The following is a 21473-nucleotide window of genomic DNA, read 5'->3' as shown; positions in this document are numbered from 1 at the left end:
CTTTCTTTCTGTTTCTTCTTTCTTTCTTTCTGTTTCTTCTTTCTTTCTTCCTTTCTTCCTTTCTTTCTTTCTGTTTCTTCTTTCTTTCTTTCTTTCTTTATTTATTTCTTTCTGTTTCTTCTTTCTTTCTTTCTTTCTTTCTTTCTTTCTTTCTTTCTTTCTTTCTGTTTCTTCTTTCTTTCTTTCTTTCTTTCTTTCTTTCTGTTTCTTCTTTCTTTCTGTTTCTTCTTTCTTTCTTTCTGTTTCTTTTTTTCTCTCTTTCTTTCTGTTTCTTCTTTCTTTCTTTCTTTCTGTTTCTTCTTTCTTTATTTTATTTTCCCCAAAGATGTTTATTTCTGACAAAGAGAACAATGGTCATTGCCCAGTGGCCAGGAAACAGGTGGAATCAAGACACCCTCAGTAATAGTTGTTGTTGTTGTTGTTTTTGTTTTGTTTTTAAGACGTAATATGATTCTAAACACATTGCCCTTTCGGTTCAACTTTAAAACTTCAGCAATATACGCCACGTAAAAAAATAAAAAAATAAAAAAATAAAAAAAAACTCGTCGCGTTGCGTCATTGATTCTTGAAACAGTGTCTAACGACCGGAAATATGTGTACTTCTTGTATTAGATCATAGGTTTTCTTCTTCTTCTTCTTCTTCTTCTTCTTCTTCTTCTTCTTCTTCTCGTTCAAAACACAAAAGCAATCCTCCAGAATTGACTTTTTCAGACTTGGTCCCGTTCGCAGACCCTTAATTTCCAGACTGTTATCCAGCTCACTGCGATCCAATTATTGTCCACACACCATGCGCTGAGGTGCCTTTGTTACAGCGGTGACTGTGCCAGGGTTAGAGCAAATCTGAACGGCGTTTTACGGCAGGAATAATAAATAAGGCGATGCGGCAGTAGACAATTTGACTGAGCAGAAAGATGAATGTCGGGTGTTAGAATGCACACAGGCTCCATGTTTGAGATCACCATGTTGGGTATTGATTATTGACAGCATTGTTTATTCCTTGGGCAGCGAGCGTACCAAAAACACGTGTCACGATTTACAATCAGTCATGGACCATTGTTGATTATTAACAGCTCACGTTGGGTATTGATTATTGACAGCATTGTTTATTCCTTGGGCAGCGAGCATACCAAAAACACGTGTCACGATTTACAATCAGTCATGCATCATTGTTGATTATCAACAGCTCACGTTGGGTATTGATTATTGACAGTATTGTTTATTCCTTGGGCAGCAAGCGTACCATAAACACGTGTCACGATTTACAATCAGTTATGGATCATTGTTGATTATCAACAACTCACGTTGGGTATTAATTATTGAGAGCATTGTTTATTCCTTGGGCAGCAAGCATACCAAAAACACGTGTCACGATTTACAATCAGTCATGGTGTGCATCCATCGAGATCGATGATGACCTGACCATCGTTGTCATCCAGCTGGGGGATGGGGGGAGGGTGGTGGTGGGGTGGGGGGGAGGATGCTCATGAATCTATCTGTGAATGCGCAGATGGCTGAATAGTCCAATCTGCGCACGAAATGTTCGCTGACAGTTGGGGCAGACAAAGACAGGCATACCATTGTCAGGGAGCTTGTTTGCCCGTGACTTTCTGGCCTGCCTCTTCTGAACAGCTGCAGCAGTCCTGTTGGCCTCACACAACTTGGCGCCTTTGTGCACAGCAGCGCGCCATTTGTCACGGTCCACTGCAGATTCCTCCCAGGAGTCAGGGTTGATATCAAACGCTTTCAGAGAGACTTTTTGAAAGTCTCAAAATCAGTCATGGACCATTGTTGATTATCAACAGCTCACCTGCACCGCACAGGGCCTTGCTGGGTCACATTATTCAGGTCACCCAAACAGAGCGCTGTATAGAAGTATCCATCATCGTTATTATTAACCCAAAAAAAAACCCAAACAAACAACTTCTTAAGTCTGCAGTCCTAAATGTACGGTGCAGCGGTGATGCACAGCATTCGGGGGGTACCCGTTATGCCGCCGTCCCTCTATGCCGCCGACCCGTTATGCCGCCGTCCCTCTATGCCGCCGACCCGCTATGCCGCTATCCCGCTTTATTCCCTTTCGCTTTTCATCACATGCGCGTGAAAAGTGATATATGACAGTAGCAGTTTTCACAAATGACGTATATTATGATGTAAACACTAAATGACACTAAAACTCGCCATTTAGAGGCGGGCTCGTGCAAATGCAAACTAAATGATAAAAAATATGTATTCAGGACAAAGGTAATACTTTCAATTTTCTACATTTTTAATGAGAAACAAAACCAATAACAAGCAAAAAAAAAAAAAGTGTGCTAGAAACGAATTTTAAAGGAAAGTTTCTTGTACAGATCATTTCTCCACTAGTATCTATAGCCCAAAACAAGGAAATGGCGGAAACAATCTTCCAATGTACTGCAAATGTATGATGCCCTGGTACCGAAAGGGAATAAAATCATATTACCACAGACCCATTGTCAAACAATCTCTCTCTCTCTCTCTCACACACACACACACACATACACACACACACAGACACATACCCAATCACACTCAAAAAGAAATAAAAGATCATAACAACCAATGTTTGTCCCAAACAAACTTTTTTGTGACAAAAGACAATCCGTAAACGGGTCGGCACAACGGGTCGGCGGCATAGCGGGTCGGCGGCACAACGATACGCTCCCCAGCATTCTCTTCACCAAGGAGAGAGAGGAGAGAGAACACTGAACACTGAAACGCTTAATTAACTCACTCAGTACGGTCAGTCCTCTTTTCTCCTCTATACAGACCCCTCGGATGTCCAGTGGGTGTCTCAATGACCCAACCTTTAGCTTCCGTCGTCAGAATTGTGGTATTCTTTGTCAACATTCACCTCTTCAGTATAAGAGCCTTCCGCTTGCAATATTTTGATGATGGTAATTGGGGTGAAACGCTGTTAACGTCGTCTCTTTCGCCGTTCGTATGGAGAGAGTTTTAATGTCATCAGCTGTAAAGCACTAGTGACATGGTAGGGTACAAATCAGAACAAAAATGGTGCAAAATAAATAAAACGGAACAGAAAGGGAAAAAAGAATCAAAGTAAACTAATCTACTAAGGGATAAGCGGCACTTTGGTACTTTGTCATTTGCTTAAAAAGTCCATGTGGCAGGCGGCGGGTACTGTGTTCTATATGGTAAAGCATATCATAGGCTTTTCTAGAATATATTGACAATGGTTGTTCATGTAGCTGAAACCAGTATAGAATACATTTCGCGGCTGAGTTTATAAACAATGGGTATCTTCCAAGTTCGCCGTATACCATATCATTAGGAGTGAAAGGAGGGACGTTTAGTAGTAATCTGCAAGCTTACAAATGGATCCTTTCTATGGATTTTCGTGGTTTGAAACCCCATAGCTCCGAGCCATACAAAAGAGAGAGAACGACCTGAGCATCAAAGAGCTTGAAAAACAGTTTAGGAGAATAATATCCAAGTTTCCTTAAAGTTTTAAAAATTACGAAGGTAGCTTTCTTTGCACGAATAACATGTTCAAATCCAGTAGCAACTTCAAAACTAAGTTTAGCTGAAAATAGGACACCTAAATATGTGTACGAGTTAACTATTTCTAAGCATTCTTGCCCGAAAAAACAATGTTCTTTCTTTCCTAAATATCCAGCTTTACGAAAAACTATAACTTTAGTTTTATCTAGGTTCACTTTCAAGCGTAATCTTTGTGCACATTCATGTGTTCAGCATTCAGCTGATTTTGTAAACCTGAAATGGTGGAAGACTTAAGAGCAATATCAGCAGCAAATAGTAAATAAAGATTTCAATATCGTGTGGTTGAAACTGTATTCCATGCTTACCCATCGTTAACATTCCATGTGCAAGCTCATTAATAGAGAGAAAGAATAGCTGGGCTTAATCAGCATCCTTGTTTCATACCTTGCATACATTTGAAATATTTGGTGCACAAATTACCACATCTAACACCAGATTGTATCGTACTATACGTACTCCTCAGAATATTGGACATTCTACCTACAACACCATTTCTAAGCAGTACACCGACAATAGGCTGTGTTGTACTCTGACGAAGGCTTTACTGAAATATGTGAATGCTACATAGAATTTATTATTTCTCGACAGATGCTTCTCGATGCAGGCATGCAAAGTGAATATGTGGTCAGTGGTAGAGTATGATTTTCTAAATCCGGCTTGTGCTTCTGAAATGATTGAGTTCGTTTCTGCCCAAGAAACAAGTCGTTTTTTCTAAAATGTTTGTAAAAACTCTACTTTTAAGTTATTGATCAGAGAGAGCGAGAGAGAAGGGGAGAGAAAGAGAGAGAGAAAGAGAGAATGTGAGAGAGAATTTTAGAGAGAGAATGTGTGTGTGAGAGAGAGAGAGAGAGAGAGAGAGAGAGAGAGAGAATGTGTGTGTGAGAGAGAGAGAATGTGTGTGAGAGAGAGAAAGAATGTGAGAGAGAGAGAGAGAATATGAGAGAGAGAGAGAGAGAGAGAGAGAATGTGTGTGTGTGAGAGAGAGAGAGAGAGAGAGAGAGAGAGAGAGAGAGGGAGGAAAAATACACCAGTGCACAAGAAGAATCCCACACCTGCAGAAAACGAAGACATCAGAACTTTGGACACCACCATGTTGGGTATTGATCATTGACAGCATTGTTTATTCCTTAGACAGCAGATCATGTGTATATATAGCACGTGTCACGATTTAACATCAGTCATAGATCATTGTTGATCACATCACACCACACCACACCACACCACACCACACCGGGCCTTGACAAGTCACATAATTCAGGTCACTCAATCAGGGGCAGGTAAATGTGTCCATATTAAAAAAAAAAAAAAATAAAATAAAAATAGAAAAAAAGAGAGGCACACCCTGGGGGTTGTGTCTAAAAACAGTCACATCAAATTGAAATGAAATTAGAAGACAAAAAAAAAAAAAATCGGATAGAAATGCGCTGGAATCCAGTAAACCAAGGAAAGACAGGTAGGCGGTCAAATCATTCATTAATGAGAAACGTGATAGCGAAAGAATAGAAGAATAGTTTGGTCTGTGACATGAAACAAAAATTCTCTCTCTCTCTCTCTCTCTCTCTCTCTCTCTCTCTCTCTCTCTTCTTCTCCTTCTCACCCAAAAACTATATACAGCGACACGTTCTCCCCGGGGGAGAGCAACCTGAATTTTACAGAGAGAATATAATATAAACAGAAGCTACGGGAACTTGAAGAATGCATGGGATATTTAAAAAAAAAAATAATAATAAAATAAGATGTAAAAAAAAAAAAACACGAAAGAAATAAACGCACACGCGAGGTGGGGAGGGGGCGAGGGGAGGCAATCATTTGCACATGCACGCGCGCGCTCACACACATGTACACACACACACACATGCGCACGCACACAAACACACGTGGATCTCACCACTCAACACAGCGACATTATCTATATCGTGTGTTTAGAATCCAGATCGGTATGGAACTAATGAAATGTAAATTTCATTTTGTACATTTAAAAAAAACGAACTGACCAAAAAATTAAAAAAATTTTAAAAAATAAAAAGAGGGAGAGAAAGACAAAGAAACCGAAAAGATACAGAACTGAGTTAAAAATGTTACAATACAAAAATTTTTTGAAGCATGCTAATACATGTATTGACTAAAAGCACTTCGAGGGGAAAAAAGGAAAAGGGCTTCTGACCATGTTTAAAAAGTCAGTTTGAAAACAAATACAAAACAAAACAAGAAAGACATTAAAAAAAAAAAAAAAACAGCTTGATTAAAACACCAGTAAAAAAAAAAAAAAAAAAAAATTTAAATAAAAAAAAATTCTTCACGTCAGCTAGGTGTGAGGTGTTAAAAGAAAACCACATGATGCAACATGCAATCTAAAAAGGTACTCATAAGACCACCATGACGACACAGCGAAGCTCGCTTTCATAAATTCTCGGCCAAAGCACTGACCGTCAGGAAGCTGTGGTTCACTCAATGAGCCCTGAGCCCAACCACCACCACTGCTCTGCCGTACTCACACACACACACACACACACTCTCTCTCTCTCTCTCTCTCTCTCTCACAAAATCGTCTCATCAACCAAATCAGTTTTCACGGTCATACATAATTATCATGCATAGCCCGCAAAAACTGACAAAGGGAAGTAATTTCTGCAGTAGTTCCGGTTGTGTCCGCGTGTACTTTGGAGGGAAAACAGTATACTTTCTGCTGGGTTTTTTTTGTTGTTGTTTTTTGTTTTTGTTGGTGGGTTGTTTTTTTGTTGTTTTTGTTTTGTTTTGTTTTGTTTTGTTTTTGTTTGTTTGGTTGTTTTTGGTTTGAGTTTTTTTTTTCTTTCTTTCTTTCTTTCTTGTTTTTTGTTCTTGTTTTTTGTTGTTTTCTTGTTTTTTCTTTCCATCAGCATGGAATGGAAGCCTGCGGAAGCTGCACACTTCCCAGTGTTGAATGGATGGTTTAAGCGAAATCACGTAGTCAAAAGATCCCATCACCGCCACCTCACCATCAGTGCCAGTTTGAGCCAGGTGTTTCGTATCACGCAGGTCACGTTTAACAAAACCACACACACACACACACACACACACACACACACACACACACACACACACACACACACCAACAACCCCCAAAACACACACACACACACACACACACACACACACACACACACCCACGCCCCCAACACACACACACACCAACAACCCACAACACCCACACAACACCTACAACCCCCCCCCCTCCCCCCCCCCCCCCCAGCCCCCTCCCTAATCCCGCCCCCACACACACATCCAGCACCTCACCCAACCCCTCACACAACCCCTCCCCCCATACCCAACCTAACCTCACCCCCCCCCCTCCCTCTCCTAACACACACCCAACACAACCCCGAACTTCCCAACCCACCCAACCAACCCCACCACCACATCCTCCCCCCACCCGCCCCGTAACCCCCCCTGGCCCCCCCCCCCCCCCCCCCGCCCACCTCCCCCCCCCCACACACACACACCCCAACACCCCCCTCCACCCCACTCCACAATCAGTCCTTGAGCCAAGGGTTGTGCCTGAGGGCCTCGCGGCTGCGGTCGTTGTAGTCGAAGGTCAGCTCCTCCCCTGGGCGGATGCGGCGAGCGGCGAGCAGCACGAGGTGGGGCCTCAGGTCCAGGGTCAGCACCACGGGCCTCAGGTTCCCCTGCCGGCTGTGGTTCAGCAGGCGGCACAGCCTCTGCCGGCTCTCTTTCGTCGCGTCCATGCTGTGTTGGTTGGTTGGTAAGGAAAGTGAGTCACAGGGAGTGAGCGAGGGAGTATGTGAGTGAGTGAGTGACAGGGAGTGTGTGAGTGAGTGAGTGACAGGGAGTGTGTGAGTGAGTGAGTGTGTGAGTGAGTGAGTGACAGGGAGTGTGTGAGTGAGTGAGTGACAGGGAGTGAGTGACAGTGAGTGAGTGAGTGAGTGAGTGACAGGGAGTGAGTGACAGTGAGTGAGTGAGTGAGTGAGTGACAGGGAGTGACAGTGAGTGAGTGAGTAACAGGGAGTCAGTCACAGGGAGTGACAGTGGTCACAGAGAGTGACAGTGAGTCACAGAGTGACAGTGAGTCACAGAGTGACAGGGAGTGACAGGGAGTGACAGGGAGTGACAGGGAGTCACAGGGAGTGAGTCACAGGGAGTGACAGGGAGTGACAGGGAGTCACAGGGAGTGAGTCACAGGGAGTGACAGGGAGTGAGTCACAGGGAGTGAGTCACAGGGAGTGACAGGGAGTGAGTCACAGGGAGTGACAGGGAGTGAGTCACAGGGAGTGAGTCACAGGGAGTGACAGGAAGTCACAGGGAGTGACAGGGAGTGAGTCACAGGGAGTGAGTCACAGGGAGTGACAGGGAGTGAGTCACAGGGAGTGACAGGGAGTGAGTCACCGGGAGTGAGTCACAGGGAGTGACAGGAAGTCACAGGGAGTGAGTCACAGGGAGTGACAGTGAGTCACAGGGAGTGAGTCACAGGGAGTGAGTCACAGGGAGTGACAGTGAGTCACAGGGAGTGAGTCACAGGGAGTGAGTCACAGAGAGTGACAGTGAGTCACAGGGAGTGAGTCACAGGGAGTGAGTCACAGGGAGTGACAGTGAGTCACAGGGAGTGAGTCACAGGGAGTGACAGTGAGTCACAGGGAGTGAGTCACAGGGAGTGAGTCACAGGGAGTGAGTCACAGGGAGTCACAGGGAGTGACAGTGAGTCACAGGGAGTGACAGGGAGTCACAGGGAGTCACAGGGTGTGACAGGGAGTCACAGGGAGTGACAGTGAGTCACAGGGAGTCACAGGGAGTGACAGGGAGTGAGTCACAGGGAGTGACAGTGAGTCACAGTGAGTCACAGGGAGTCACAGGGAGTGACAGGGAGTGACAGGGAGTGACAGGGAGTGACAGTGAGTGACAGTTAGTGACAGTGAGTCACAGGGAGTCACAGTGAGTCACAGGGAGTGACAGTGAGTCACAGGGAGTCACAGGGAGTCACAGGGAGTGACAGTGAGTCACAGGGAGTCACAGGGAGTGACAGTGAGTGAGTCACAGGGAGTGACAGTGAGTCACAGGGAGTCACAGGGAGTGACAGTGAGTCACAGGGAGTCACAGGGAGTGACAGTGAGTGAGTCACAGGGAGTGACAGTGAGTCACAGAGAGTGACAGTGAGTGACAGTGAGTCACAGGGAGTGACAGGGAGTGAGTCACAGGGAGTGACAGTGAGTCACAGAGAGTGACAGTGAGTGACAGTGAGTCACAGGGAGTGACAGGGAGTCACAGTGAGTCACAGGGAGTGACAGTGAGTCACAGGGAGTGACAGGGAGTCACAGTGAGTCACAGGGAGTCACAGTGAGTCACAGGGAGCGAGTCACAGGGAGTGACAGGGAGAGACAGGAAGTCACAGGGAGTGACAGTGAGTCACAGAGAGTGACAGGGAGTGAGTCACAGGGAGTGACAGTGAGTCACAGGGAGTGACAGGGAGTGAGTCACAGGGAGTGACAGTGAGTCACAGGGAGTGAGTCACATGAAGTGAGTCACAGGGAGTGAGTCACAGGGAGTCACAGGGAGTCACAGGTGAGACGATAAACTGAGACCCCGAGTGCAGCATGCACTTAGCTCACGTGAAAAGAACCAACGCCAAAACAGAGAGGTTGTCCGTGGCAAAATAATGGATGTATATATATTTTGCAGATAAAAAAAACAACAACAACAACAACAAAACACACCTTTGATAATAAAACAAATGCTCTTGCAGACAGAAAGAGAGAAACAGACAGACAGACAGACAGACAGAGAAAAAAAAAGGGGGGGGTGGCGCTTTACTGTGGTAACGAGCTCTCCTCCAAGGAGAGCAGCTCGAATTTCACACAGAGCAAGATGATGAGAAAATGAAATGTAAAACAGACGCAATAGCAATGCAATACTATCACTACAATGGAACGAAACACAGGCACATCACAGCACAAGGGGAAAAACAAAAACACTGCACAACCCAACCTACATTATTTTTAAACTGACCAGAGACGCCTATCCACCACGCCACACCACACCACACCACACCACACCACACACCACACCACACACCACCACACACCACACCACACCACACACCACACCCCACACCACACCCCACACCACACACCACACACCCCACACCACACCACACCACACACCACACACCACACACCACACCACACACCACACCACACCACACCCCACCACACCACACCCACCCCACCCCACCCCATCACACCACACCCCACCACACACCACACCCCACCCCACCACCCAACCCACCCCACCACCCACCACCCCACACAACCCCACCACACCACACCCCACCCCACCACACCACACCACACACCACACACCACACACTACACACCACACACCACACACCACACCACATCCTACCCCAACCCACAGTACAGTTCAATATAATACAATACAACCCAACCCAACCCATCACATCACAACCCAACAAAGCACAACACACAGCACATCCCAACAGAGCAGAGCACAACACAACCCCAACACCAACCTAACACCAACCCAACCCCAACCCAACCCCAACACCAACCAATACAAGCACCAACACCAACACACCCCAACACCAACCTAACACCAACCCAACCCCAACCCAACACCAACACCAACCAATACAAGCACCAACACCAACACAACCCCAACACCAACCCAAACATCAACCAACCCCAACCCCAGCACCGACACCAAACCACCCAACCCAACCAAACGCCAACCCATCACAAACACCAACACCAACATCAACACAACACAACCCAACCCCAACACCAACACAAACCAAACCCCAACACCAACACCAACCAAACACCAACCCCACCCAACTCAACACACCAACACAACCCAACACCAACAGAAACCCCACCCAAACCCAACCCCACCCAAACCCAACACTGAACTCAACACACCAACACAACCCAACACCAACCCAAACACCAACCAACACCAAAACAATACTAACTTAACACCAGCACCAACCCAAAAAACACCAACTTAACACCAACGTGATACCAACTTAACACCAACACCAACCCAAAAAACACCAACACAATACCAACACCAACTCAACACCAACACCAACTTAACACCAACCCAACCCAAACAACCCAACCCCACACCAACACAACCCAACACCAACACCAACCCAAACACCAACCAACCACCAACACAACACCAACCCAACCCAACCAACCCAACCAACCCAACCCCACACCAACACCATCCCGACCCCAACACCAACTTTACACCAACCCAGCCCAAACAACCACATCCCACACCAACCTCAACACAACCAACACCAACACCAACCTCAACACAACCAACACCAACACCAACCCAACACCAACACAACCAAACACCAACCCCAACACCACCACCAACCAAATCAAACCAAACCTAAACAACCCAACCCCACACCATCCCCAAAAACCAACAAACCACAACACCATCACCAACCCATAACACAACCCAACACAACCCAGCACAGCACAGCACGTTGACTCACCACAGACGCCTTCCGAGGTGGGTGAAGAAGTAGAGGTGGCTGCCCACGCGGGCGTTCCGGCGGTTCTGCACCTCCCGCCGTCGGCCCTTCGCTTTGCTGATCAGCTCCCCGGTGAACTCCAGCACGAAGTCGCCCTTCTGGAACTCCCGGACGGCCATCACGCCACGCCCCTTCCGCTTCGTCGTCATCATCTGCCACGGGCGATAACCCCCAACCCCCATCCCCACCAGTTTCACTTTCACTTTCACTTTCTCAAAGAGGCGTCACTGCGTTCGGACAAATAAAAAAAAAAAAAAAAAAAAAAAAAAAAAAAACCGCTACACCTTCTCTGCTGGGCAGCAGCCTGACCAGTGGCAAAACCCAACGCGCTTAGTCAGGCCTTGAGTGCATGCCTACATATTTGTGTGTTCACATATCAGAGTGGATTTCTTTTTTCTTTTTTTTAATTTTTTTTTTTTTTTTTTTTTTACATACTTTTGCCAGAGGACCACACTTTTGTCGCCATGCGTTCTTTATCAGTGCGCCAAGTGCGTGCTGCGCACGGGACCTCGGTTTATCGTCTCATCCGAAAGACTAGACGCTCATTTTGATTTTCCAGTCAAACTTGGTGAGAAAGGGCGAGAGCGGGATTCGAACCCACACCCTCACGGACTCTCTGTATTGGCAGCTGAGCGTCTTAACCATTCTGCCACCTTCCTCCTTCCCACCGAAAAACAAACAAACAAATAACAACAACAACAGCAACAACAACAAAAACAACCCAAGTCATGTGCCACCAGTGAGTCCTTCTCATGATGGTGGTGGTGATGATGGTGGTGGTGGTGTTGATGGTGGTGGTGGTGATGATGATGGTGGTGGTGGTGATGATGGTGGTGGTGGTGATGATGGTGGTGATGGTGATGGTGGTGGTGGTGGTGGTGGTGGTGGTGATGGTGGTGATGGTGGTGATGGTGGTGGTGGTGATGGTGGTGATGGTGGTGGTGATGATGGTGGTGGTGGTGGTGGTGGTGATGGTGGTGGTGGTGGTGGTGGTGATGGTGGTGGCGGTGGTGGTGATGGTGGTGGTGGTGGTGGTGGTGGTGGTGGTGATGGTGGTGATAGTGGTGATGGTGGTGATGGTGGTGGTGGTGATGGTGGTGATGGTGGTGGTGGTGATGGTGGTGATGGTGGTGGTGGTGATGGTGGTGGTGATGATGGTGGTGGTGGTGGTGGTGGTGATGGTGGTGGTGGTGGTGGTGGTGATGGTGATGATGGTGGTGGTGGTGGTGGTGGTGATGATGATGGTGGTGGTGGTGGTGGTGGTGGTGACGATGATGGTGGTGGTGGTGGTGGTGGTGATGGTGGTGGTGGTGGTGGGGGGGGGTGTTGATGGTGGTGATGGTGGTGGTGTGGTGATGGTGGTGGTGGTGGTGGTGATGGTGGTGGTGGTGGTGATGGTGATGATGGTGGTGATGGTGATGGTGGTGGTGGTGGTGGTGATGGTGATGGTGGTGATGGTGATGGTGATGGTGGTGGTGGTGGTGTTGAAGGTGGTGGTGGTGATGGTGGTGATGGTGGTGATGGTGGTGATGGTGGTGATGGTGGTGGTGGTGATGGTGGTGATGGTGGTGGTGGTGGTGGTGATGGTGATGATGGTGGTGGTGATGGTGATGATGGTGGTGGTGATGGTGATGGTGATGATGGTGGTGGTGATGGTGGTGGTGATGGTGGTGGTGGTGATGGTGGTGGTGGTGTGGCGGTAGTGGTGGTGGTGATGGTGATGGTGGTGTGGTGGTGGTGGTAGTTGTGATGGTCGTTGTGATGGTGGTGGTTGTGGTGATGATGATGGCGGTGAGGTGGTGATGGTGGTGGTGATGATGGTGGTGGTGATTGTGATGGTGGTGGTGATGCTTAAGGTGGTGGGTTGGTGATGGTGGTGATGGTAGTGGTGATGGTGGTGAAAGTGGTGATGATGGCGGTGGTTACGGTGGTGATTGCGGAGGTGATGGCGGTGACTATGATGATGATGATACTAATACTGGTAACACCCACATTTCTTCACATGTACTTTTCTACTTTTAAAGAACGGGGGTGGGGGTGGGGGTGGGGGGAGTTGGAAACTGGTTCTGATAACATTGCAATATATCTATACATCTCTCTCTCTCTCTCTCTCTCTCTCTCTCTCTCTCTCTCTCTCTCTCTCTCTCTCTCTCTCTCCACACACACACACACACACACACACACACACACACACACACACACATACATATATATATATATATATATATATATATATACATATATATCGATATACATTTCTTTCCCCCTACCGCCCCCTCTTTGACTGTCCCTTCTTTACAGCATTCGAGAAGGGGAAGAAATGAAAAGTACATATCACAAATTTACTCTTTTTTACCGTCTTTGGAATGAAACTGAATAGAAAGAACACACAGGGGGAGATATGTAGACATTGCCCAAATACTAATATCAACTGTGGTGGTGTTGGTAACAACAACAACAACAACAACAACAATAATAATAATAATAATAATAATTCAGTTCCCGCTCAGTTTCTCAAGGAGGCGTCATCGCGTTCGGACTAATCCATGTGGGCTACACCACATCTGCCAAGCAGATGCTTGACCAGCAGCGTAACCCAACGCGCTTAGTCAAGCCTTGAGGAAAACACCGCAAAAAAAAAAGAGCAATAGAAAAACAAATATTTTTCTGTGGCACGGAAAGACCCTCGGCAAGCCCACGGGTGTTTTTCTCGATTTTGACGCCTATTTGATTCCGTAATTTCAGGCTAGAGTGGTTTGGGGATCTTACAGCAATAGATCGAGTGAGAATAAAACAAACAAATAAACAAAACAACAGGCCTGTGCAGAATAAAAACTTTACAGAATCGTATCAAAATCAACAGATCAAAACTGTATCCTGTCAGGACAGATTGAAATGCATCAGCTGAGTCGTGAACGGGAATAGCAAAGGAAGGTTTGTTTTGCTTGTTTGCTGTTTTCTTTTTAACAAAACTATTTTGAAAAAGAAACAGAAAGCTACGTAATCATTATTGTGCCATGATTATCAGTACATGTCGGATAATCACGTATATTTATGGCCTTCTACCATGGTCTTGGTTTTCCGGCTACTGTTCTCATTTCACACATACCCGAGGTGTGAACTGTGTGTGTTCACGTTCTGTGCAACGCAATGCGTTGGTGTTGTGTGCAGGACATGTGATCATTGTTTTATTATGGTGTTATTGTTTTATTTAAAGTGTGATTTTTATATCTATCTATCTATCTTTCTTTCTTTCTACCTATCCGTGTATATGAGATATACACAGAAAGCAGTCCAGCAAGGCCAGCAGGGGCAGTGGACAACATGGGAAAATGCACTCCAAAGGAGCCTCAGCTGGAGCGACATGTGGAACATGGCCCCTCTGAGGATCAGCTTCATCCTAAGATCTGTGTATGACCTCCTTCCCTCGAATACAAACTTGGTGAAATGGGGGAAAGCAAATGACCCGTGCGTGCCCACTCTGCCATGGCAAACAAACAGTGAAACATGTCCTCAGCTCATGCAAAGCGGCGTTGAGCCAAGGACGGTACACATGGAGGCACAACCAAGTGCTAAAAGAAATTGGCACACGTGGTGAGCACTGTCCAAGGAGCACCCACACCACCAGAAGTTCCAGTAGAGTTCAACTCTGCAGAAAGGCAATAAAGTCTAGCCAGGAACAGCTGTAACATCCAAAGCATGGAAACGTGGGCTGCTTGATGGTGCCGATGATTGTGAATGCACAGTTGACCTATCAGAGGGGAAGAAACACCCGGAAATCATCAGCAAGAGCGGCATGAGACCTGACATACACATAGTACTCCACTCCAAGGCAACGAAACAAGCGATTCTGATTGAGCTCACTGTGCCATAACAAGGCAGAATGGAGGAAGCCCACATCTATAAGACCGAGAAGTATGCTAGTCAAGCCGGTAGCCTGGGAGAATCTGGCTTTCAAGCCAAAGTCATCACCATAGAGATTGGTGCTAGAGGGTTTGTGGGCGCATCTGCCTACAGCCTCATTAAACAGCTGTCAATTTCTGACAGAGAGAGGACACGGGCTCTCACAGGCAATGGCATAAGCAGCAGAAAAGAGTTCCAGTTGGATCTGGTCGAGGAGGAATAAATTTCCCCACTCAGACTAGGCGTACAATGGCTCAGTGGTTAAAACGTCTGCCAGAAAAGATGACTTGGTCCTGAAATGGCGACCACCCTGGAGGCGCGGGTTCGAACCTACTGAGGACCAGGACAAAAAAAACAAAAAGGCGCCAATACAAGGGCATCCAGGAGTCATGACCTGGGTGCGGCCCGGCCCCCTTAGAGTGTAAGGAGTTAAGGACCGAAACACTTGACTGAGTGGGGGGGGCGAGGGGGGGGGGAGGGGGGCTTCTTCTCTGAAGACCTTGTACTGTCCAGCTCGCCCTTGAGTTTCCTATCACTATGCATATAATATTCATATAGATAGATAGATATGCGTATAAGATACATACATATATAGATAGACATACAACCATATATACATACATACATTCATTTATAAAAGCGTAATATACATTAAATATTACGAGCCTTAGATCCAAGGAAGCCTCGGAAATAAAGTAAAAGATTGACCGGCGCAATAGCCGAGTGGTTAAAGCGATAGACTTTCAATTTGAGAGTCGCGGGTTCGAATCTCGGTAACAGCGCCTGGTGGGCAAAGTGTGGAGATTTCTACGACCTACCAGGTCAACATATGTGACAGACCTGCTAGCGCCTGAACCCCCTTCATGTGTAGGCGCACGCAAAAGATCAAATACGCACGTTAAAGATCATGTTGTCCATGTCACTGATCGGTGGGTGATGGAGACACGAAAATACCCAACATGCATCAACCACGACAGAGTCATCGGGAAGCTGGTGTCGGTCGTGTAACAGAAAGAAAAAAGAAAAAAAGAAAGAGGAATCGAATTCTAAATAAGGCAGCCTCCCTCCCCTGCCTTTTCTTTGTCTTCAGTTTCTCAAATTTAGAGTTATGCATGCGTGTTAAGGACTGGTGGGAAAGCGCGTTGAGTTGTCTCTGTATAAGATTCAGCGGTATATAAATACTTATTTTTATCATTATTAGTATATCATTATTATTATCATTATTGCACAAGCGATGACCTGGTCAAACACTCAGCTTATATCACAGATTGACATCAGTTTACAGTTGGGCCAACAGCAAACAGAGCTGTATTATCAATGGTTTCTCTATTGCAATGGGAAATCATTTACAGCATAGTCTTTTGTGAAGGCAAAATTATACTGGCTCTTAGTGCTGCAGCCTGGGGTGGGGGGGGCTTAGCTGGCCTTTGGGGACCATCCCCAACGCCGACTGTCCTAAACCCCTCTGGGCCGAGAGAGTGGGGATGTAACTTGGGCAAGACACTCTCCACTATCATCAAATTCTCGCTCAGATAATCGGGACAGCAGTTGTCACCTCTGCAGTTTCTTGATGGTCATAGTCGGACACGACTGACTGTCGTGGAAGGAGGAAGGTGGCAGAATGGTTAAGACGCTCAGCTGCCAATACAGAGAGTCCGTGAGGGTGTGGGTTCGAATCCCGCTCTCGCCCTTTCTCCTAAGTTTGACTGGAAAATCAAACTGAGCGTCTAGTCTTTCGGATGAGACGATAAACCGAGGTCCCGTGTGCAGCACGCACTTGGCGCACTGAAAAAGAACCCATGGCAACGAGAGTGTTGTCCTATGGCGAAATTACGTAAAATGAAATCCACTTTCATAGGTACACAAATATGTAAGCATGCACTCAAGGCCTGACTAAGCGCGTTGGGTTATGCTGCTGGTCAGGCATCTGCTCAACAGATGTGGTGTAGCGTGTATGGATTTGTCCGAACGCAGTGACGCCTCCTTGAGAAAGTGAAACTGAAACTGACTGTCAAAAAACGAAACAAAACGAAACGAAACGAAACGAAACAAAACAAAAACACACAGGTGATTAACACATTCGTTTTACCTGCAGTCCATCTTGACAGCCACGCTCAATCTTACGCTTTGCGTCATTTTCCCATTCAATCTGCCTCTGAAAAAGAAAGTTACACCTGCACTGACACAAAGTTGACACTTTATCTAAGGTCAAGACACAACACTGCAGGCAACGGCTCATAAGTTTTCTTTACGAGCAAGGCTTTGTATATTCATATTCACTTCCTGGAATACGGGCGCGCGTTATGTCTTGTCCCCCTCTTTTTGCGTCCCGTGCGTCTTCTCTGGTCGTCAGATTCCACTACGTAATCCTTTTTTTTTTTTTTTTTTTTACAATCACAACTATCACCCTAGCTTCGAAAATCAATTAGATAAATGAATATGTAAAGAAATAAATTGATAAATTAATTGGTAATAATATAATAAAAAAAATGATGATAATAATAATATAATAATTTTTTTTTAAAATAATGATAATGATAATGATGATGAAAACAACAACAACAACAACAATAATAATAATCATCATCATCATCGTCATCATCATCGTCATCATCATCACAACTACAACAAAAACAACAACGAAATACTTGTCGAGCATTGATGACCCCCCTCAACATGGCAGTGGATGTTACTGTTACAGAAAATGTAGGCTACTTAATTAATTACATCGGTCATTAGCTCTTCCTGTCGCGTTGACGATTCGTTTCTTTTGGTTGGTTTGCTGCTTGTCTTTAGCGGACAAGAACTCGTGTTTAAAAAGAGCAACAACAACTGTGTTAAGACTTTGTATGCCCCCATGCCTCGACGGGCGCAATAGCCGAGTGGTTAAAGCGTTGGACTTTCAATCTGAGGGTCCCGGGTTCGAATCACGGTGACGGACGGCGCCTGGTGGGTAAAGGGTGGAGATTTTTACGATCTCCCAGGTCAACATATGTGACAGACCTGCTAGTGCCTGAACCCCCTTCGTGTGTAAATGCATGCAGAAGATCAAATGCGCACGTTAAAGATCCTGTAATCCGTGTCAGCGTTCGGTGGGTTATGGAAACAAGAACATACCCAGCATGCACACCCCCGAAAGCGGAGTATGGCTGCCGACATGGCGGGGTAAAAACGGTCATGCACGTAAAAGCCCGCTCGTGTACATGCGAGTGAACGTGGGAGTTGCAGCCCACGAACGCAAAAGAAGAAGAAGAAGAAGCCCCATGCCTTCTTTACGCACCAGTTAATACAATCTTGATCCATACCAAATCAAGATCAATCAAAAGTAATAATAGAGACCCTACAGTGATTGAATAAGCATCTATTGCAAACAAAAGAAACAAATTTAAATATCATACTCAAATATTTATGTATCAGCAATGAGAAAAGCGAAAAAATTGGACTGAAGATAAAATAGCTATTCCAAAGATAAATGAGGGGGGGGGGGGGGGTCGTAAAGAAATCTTCCCTCCGAGATTGTTACAGCTTTGAGTTGAGTTGTTTGCCAGACGCAAAATACGATTAAACAGTTCGATCTGATATATTCTTACATTCCACATCAGTTATTACTCTTTTTTACCCGCTGTCGCACCTCCCATACACCCTCCCCACCCCCTCTCTCCCCCGCCCCCAGCCCCCCCAAATAAGGTTTATAAATGTTAGCAAATTCTGTCTATCTTCTACCTTCCGCTGTGAGCGGGAGGAAATGTTTCCCTGGTTGAATACCAATACTCACACTAGGTCTGAAGTTGATAACACTATTAACAACACAGGAGGGAAAAGATTTCCGTTCATCCCCTCCTCCCTCCTCTTCCAATACTTGTTTCCTTTCGTGAAGTATTAAAGTTGGGGATTATAAGAATCCTCCTCCATCCCCCCCCCCCTCCCTCCCCCCGCCTCCCTCCTCCGGACTGCTATTTTATCATGACATGTCAGATCATTCTCGATGTTTACAAACAAACTGACCAACTTTGACGAATGGACGCTCACTCAACATGCAAATGTCAGTGAAATGAAATCGTTCCCCTGCAAGAAAACACCCCGGAATATGTGAATTCTTAAAGCTTTTGACCTAAAGAAACATAAGGGAGGAGAAAGGAAATCTTGCCTGTGTGTTAGCCTCTTTTACCAGCTGTCTCCTGCTGTATCCGAAAACCCGTCTTGAGCTGTTGGCTACTTCTTCGCATAGAATTTTCTTCTCTTCCGCCCTCTTGAAGGAGCCATCAGTTTCGGGTCTGGAACTGTGTAGTCGTAGAGACTTCTTGACAGGGCCGTCAGTCGAGGGTTTTTCTGTTTCTGAAGATCCATGTCTTCGCTTTCGTGTAGTTCTGCTATGTTCCCCTCTTTCCGGGTGCCCAGTTTTTCTTTTCACGACACCTTTGCTAAATTTTCCTTTGATGTTTTGGCTTTTCCTTTTCCCATTCAAAACAGCTTCGATGTCTTCTAGTCTTTTCATGGCTTTGCTTTTGGCTTTTCGGTTTCTAGTTACCAGATTCAAGACAACTTTGTTATTTTTGCTTTGTTTGTTCAGGGTTTTCCCTTCTTTCCATGGGACACCTTTGTTATGAATGTCGGTTTTTCTGGGATTCACCTGTTTTCGTCTCAGTTTTCTTGTGTTTATTGTGCCGTTTGTTGTGATTTCCCTACTGGTGATTATTTTACACTTCTCTTTCCGTCGCTGAGTCAAGACAGCTTTGTTGTTTTTGCTCCTTTTGCTTTTATTATTCAGGGTTTTCCTGTCTTTCCCTGGGGCACCTTTGCTATGAATGTCGGTTTTTCTGGGATTCACCTGTTTCCGCCTCAGTTTTCTTGTGTTTATTGTGCCGTTTCTACGTCCGTTTGTGATTTTCGCACAGGTGATTTTGTTACACTTCCCTTTCCGTCGCTGAGTCAAGACAGCTTTGTTGTTTTTGCTTTTTTTGCTTTTACTGTTCAAGGTTTTTCTGTTCTTCCGTGAGACACCTTTGTTAAGAATGTCGGTTTTTCTGGGATTCACCTGTTTCCGACTCAGTTTTCTTGTTTTTATGCCGCTTCTACGTCCATTTGTGATTTCCCAACAGGTGATTTTGTTACACTTCTCTTTCCGTCGCTGAGTCAAGACAGCTTTGTTGTTTTTGCTTTTTTTGCTTTTACTGTTCAAGGGTTTTCTGTCCTTCCGTGGGACACCTTTGTTAAGAATGTCGGTTTTTCTGGGATTCACCTGTTTCCGACTCAGTTTTCTTGTGTTTATTGTGCCGTTTCTACGTCCGTTTGTGATTTTCGCACAGGTGATTTTGTTACACTTCTCTTTCCCTCGCTGAGTCAAGACAACTTTGTTGTTTTTGCTCCTTTTGCTTTTATTATTCAGGGTTTTCCTGTCTTTCCCTGTGGCACCTTTGCTATGAATGTCGGTTTTTCTGGGATTCACCTGTTTCCGACTCAGTTTTCTGGTTTTTATTGTGCCGTTTCTACGTCCGTTTGTGATTTTCCCACATGTGATTTTGTTACACTTCGCTTTCCCTCGCTGAGTCAAGACAGCTTTGTTGTTTTTGCTTTTTTTGCTTTTACACTTCAAGGTATTTCTCTCCGTCCGTGGGGCACCTTTGCTATGAATGTCGGTTTTTCTGGGATTCACCTGTTTCCGACTCAGTTTTCTTGTGTTTATTGTGCCGTTTCTACGTCCGTTTGTGATTTTCCTACTGGTGGTTTTTTCACGCTTCTTTTTCCCTCCCCGAGTCAAGACAGCTTTGTTGTTTTCGCTTTTTTGGCTTTTACTGTTCAGAGTTTTCCCTTTCTTCCTGAAGGCATCTTTCTTTGGCTTGTCGGTGGCTGTTATCTTCACCCATTTCCGCCTCAAGTTCTTCGTGGGTCTTGCGCCGTTTCTAGGTCTCTTTGTGATTCCTGCACTGAGTAGTCTTCTGGTCAGGTGGACACGAGTTTGTTGCTGCGTGTGTGCGTTTGCTGGGTTCCTTGCTCTCCTGTGTCTTCGTGTTGATACCATTACTGTTCCTTTATTTCTTTTTCTTTTCTTTGTTCTGACCTCTGTAATTATTGTAGTATAGCGATCTTGTTCTCTGCTGCTGATTGTTGGTTGGTTTGTTGTTGTTGGTTTTTTCTGATGCAAATGTAGCCTGTTATTTTAGTGGCATGTATAATTTACACTTCGTTTTCTCAGCTTTGATCTTTTACGAAAAACCTTTTCTTTGCAACTTTTTCATTTCACTAATAGGTTTATCTTTACACTCGAGGCATATTCATTTTGCGTTGAGGAGCTTTTCTTTTTCCGTTTTTGAAATGTTCTTATTTTCATGTCTACTTTCAGATTTCTTTTTGGCTTCCTTGTATCATTTTTCACTTGTTTTGTTGTTGTTTTTCTCCGCTGGGCTTTTACATTTATCTTATCATTTGATTTCCTCAAGATGTATAAAACCTTCTTGCGTATGTTCTTCCT

The 21473-nt window shown here is 45.5% G+C and overlaps 1 protein-coding gene across 1 annotated transcript; it reads right to left on the bottom strand.

The window, feature by feature from the left end:
- Positions 1 to 7049: 7049 nt before the first annotated feature.
- LOC143287838 (N-lysine methyltransferase KMT5A-like) lies at positions 7050 to 11250 on the bottom strand. Its single transcript, XM_076596077.1, has 2 exons — positions 11063 to 11250; positions 7050 to 7263 (listed from the first exon to the last, which is right to left on the bottom strand). The coding sequence occupies exons 1-2, from the start codon at positions 11248 to 11250 to the stop codon at positions 7050 to 7052; spliced, it is 402 nt and encodes a 133-aa protein (XP_076452192.1).
- Between the last annotated feature and the right edge of the window lie 10223 nt (positions 11251 to 21473).

Source organism: Babylonia areolata, chromosome 12 (genome assembly GCF_041734735.1).
Source record: "Babylonia areolata isolate BAREFJ2019XMU chromosome 12, ASM4173473v1, whole genome shotgun sequence".
NCBI lineage: Eukaryota > Metazoa > Mollusca > Gastropoda > Neogastropoda > Buccinidae > Babylonia > Babylonia areolata.
Note: the sequence above shows the minus strand (reverse complement) of the source record. Positions and strands in the feature narration are given on the sequence as shown.

Coding starts and splice junctions, on each gene's coding strand:
- LOC143287838 (XM_076596077.1), bottom strand. CDS start 11,250: ATGACGACGAAGCGGAAGGGGCGTGGCGTGATGGCCGTCCGGGAGTTC. Junction 7,264..11,062: donor CACCTCGGAAGGCGTCTGTG/GTGAGTCAACGT, acceptor CAACCAACACAG/CATGGACGCGACGAAAGAGA.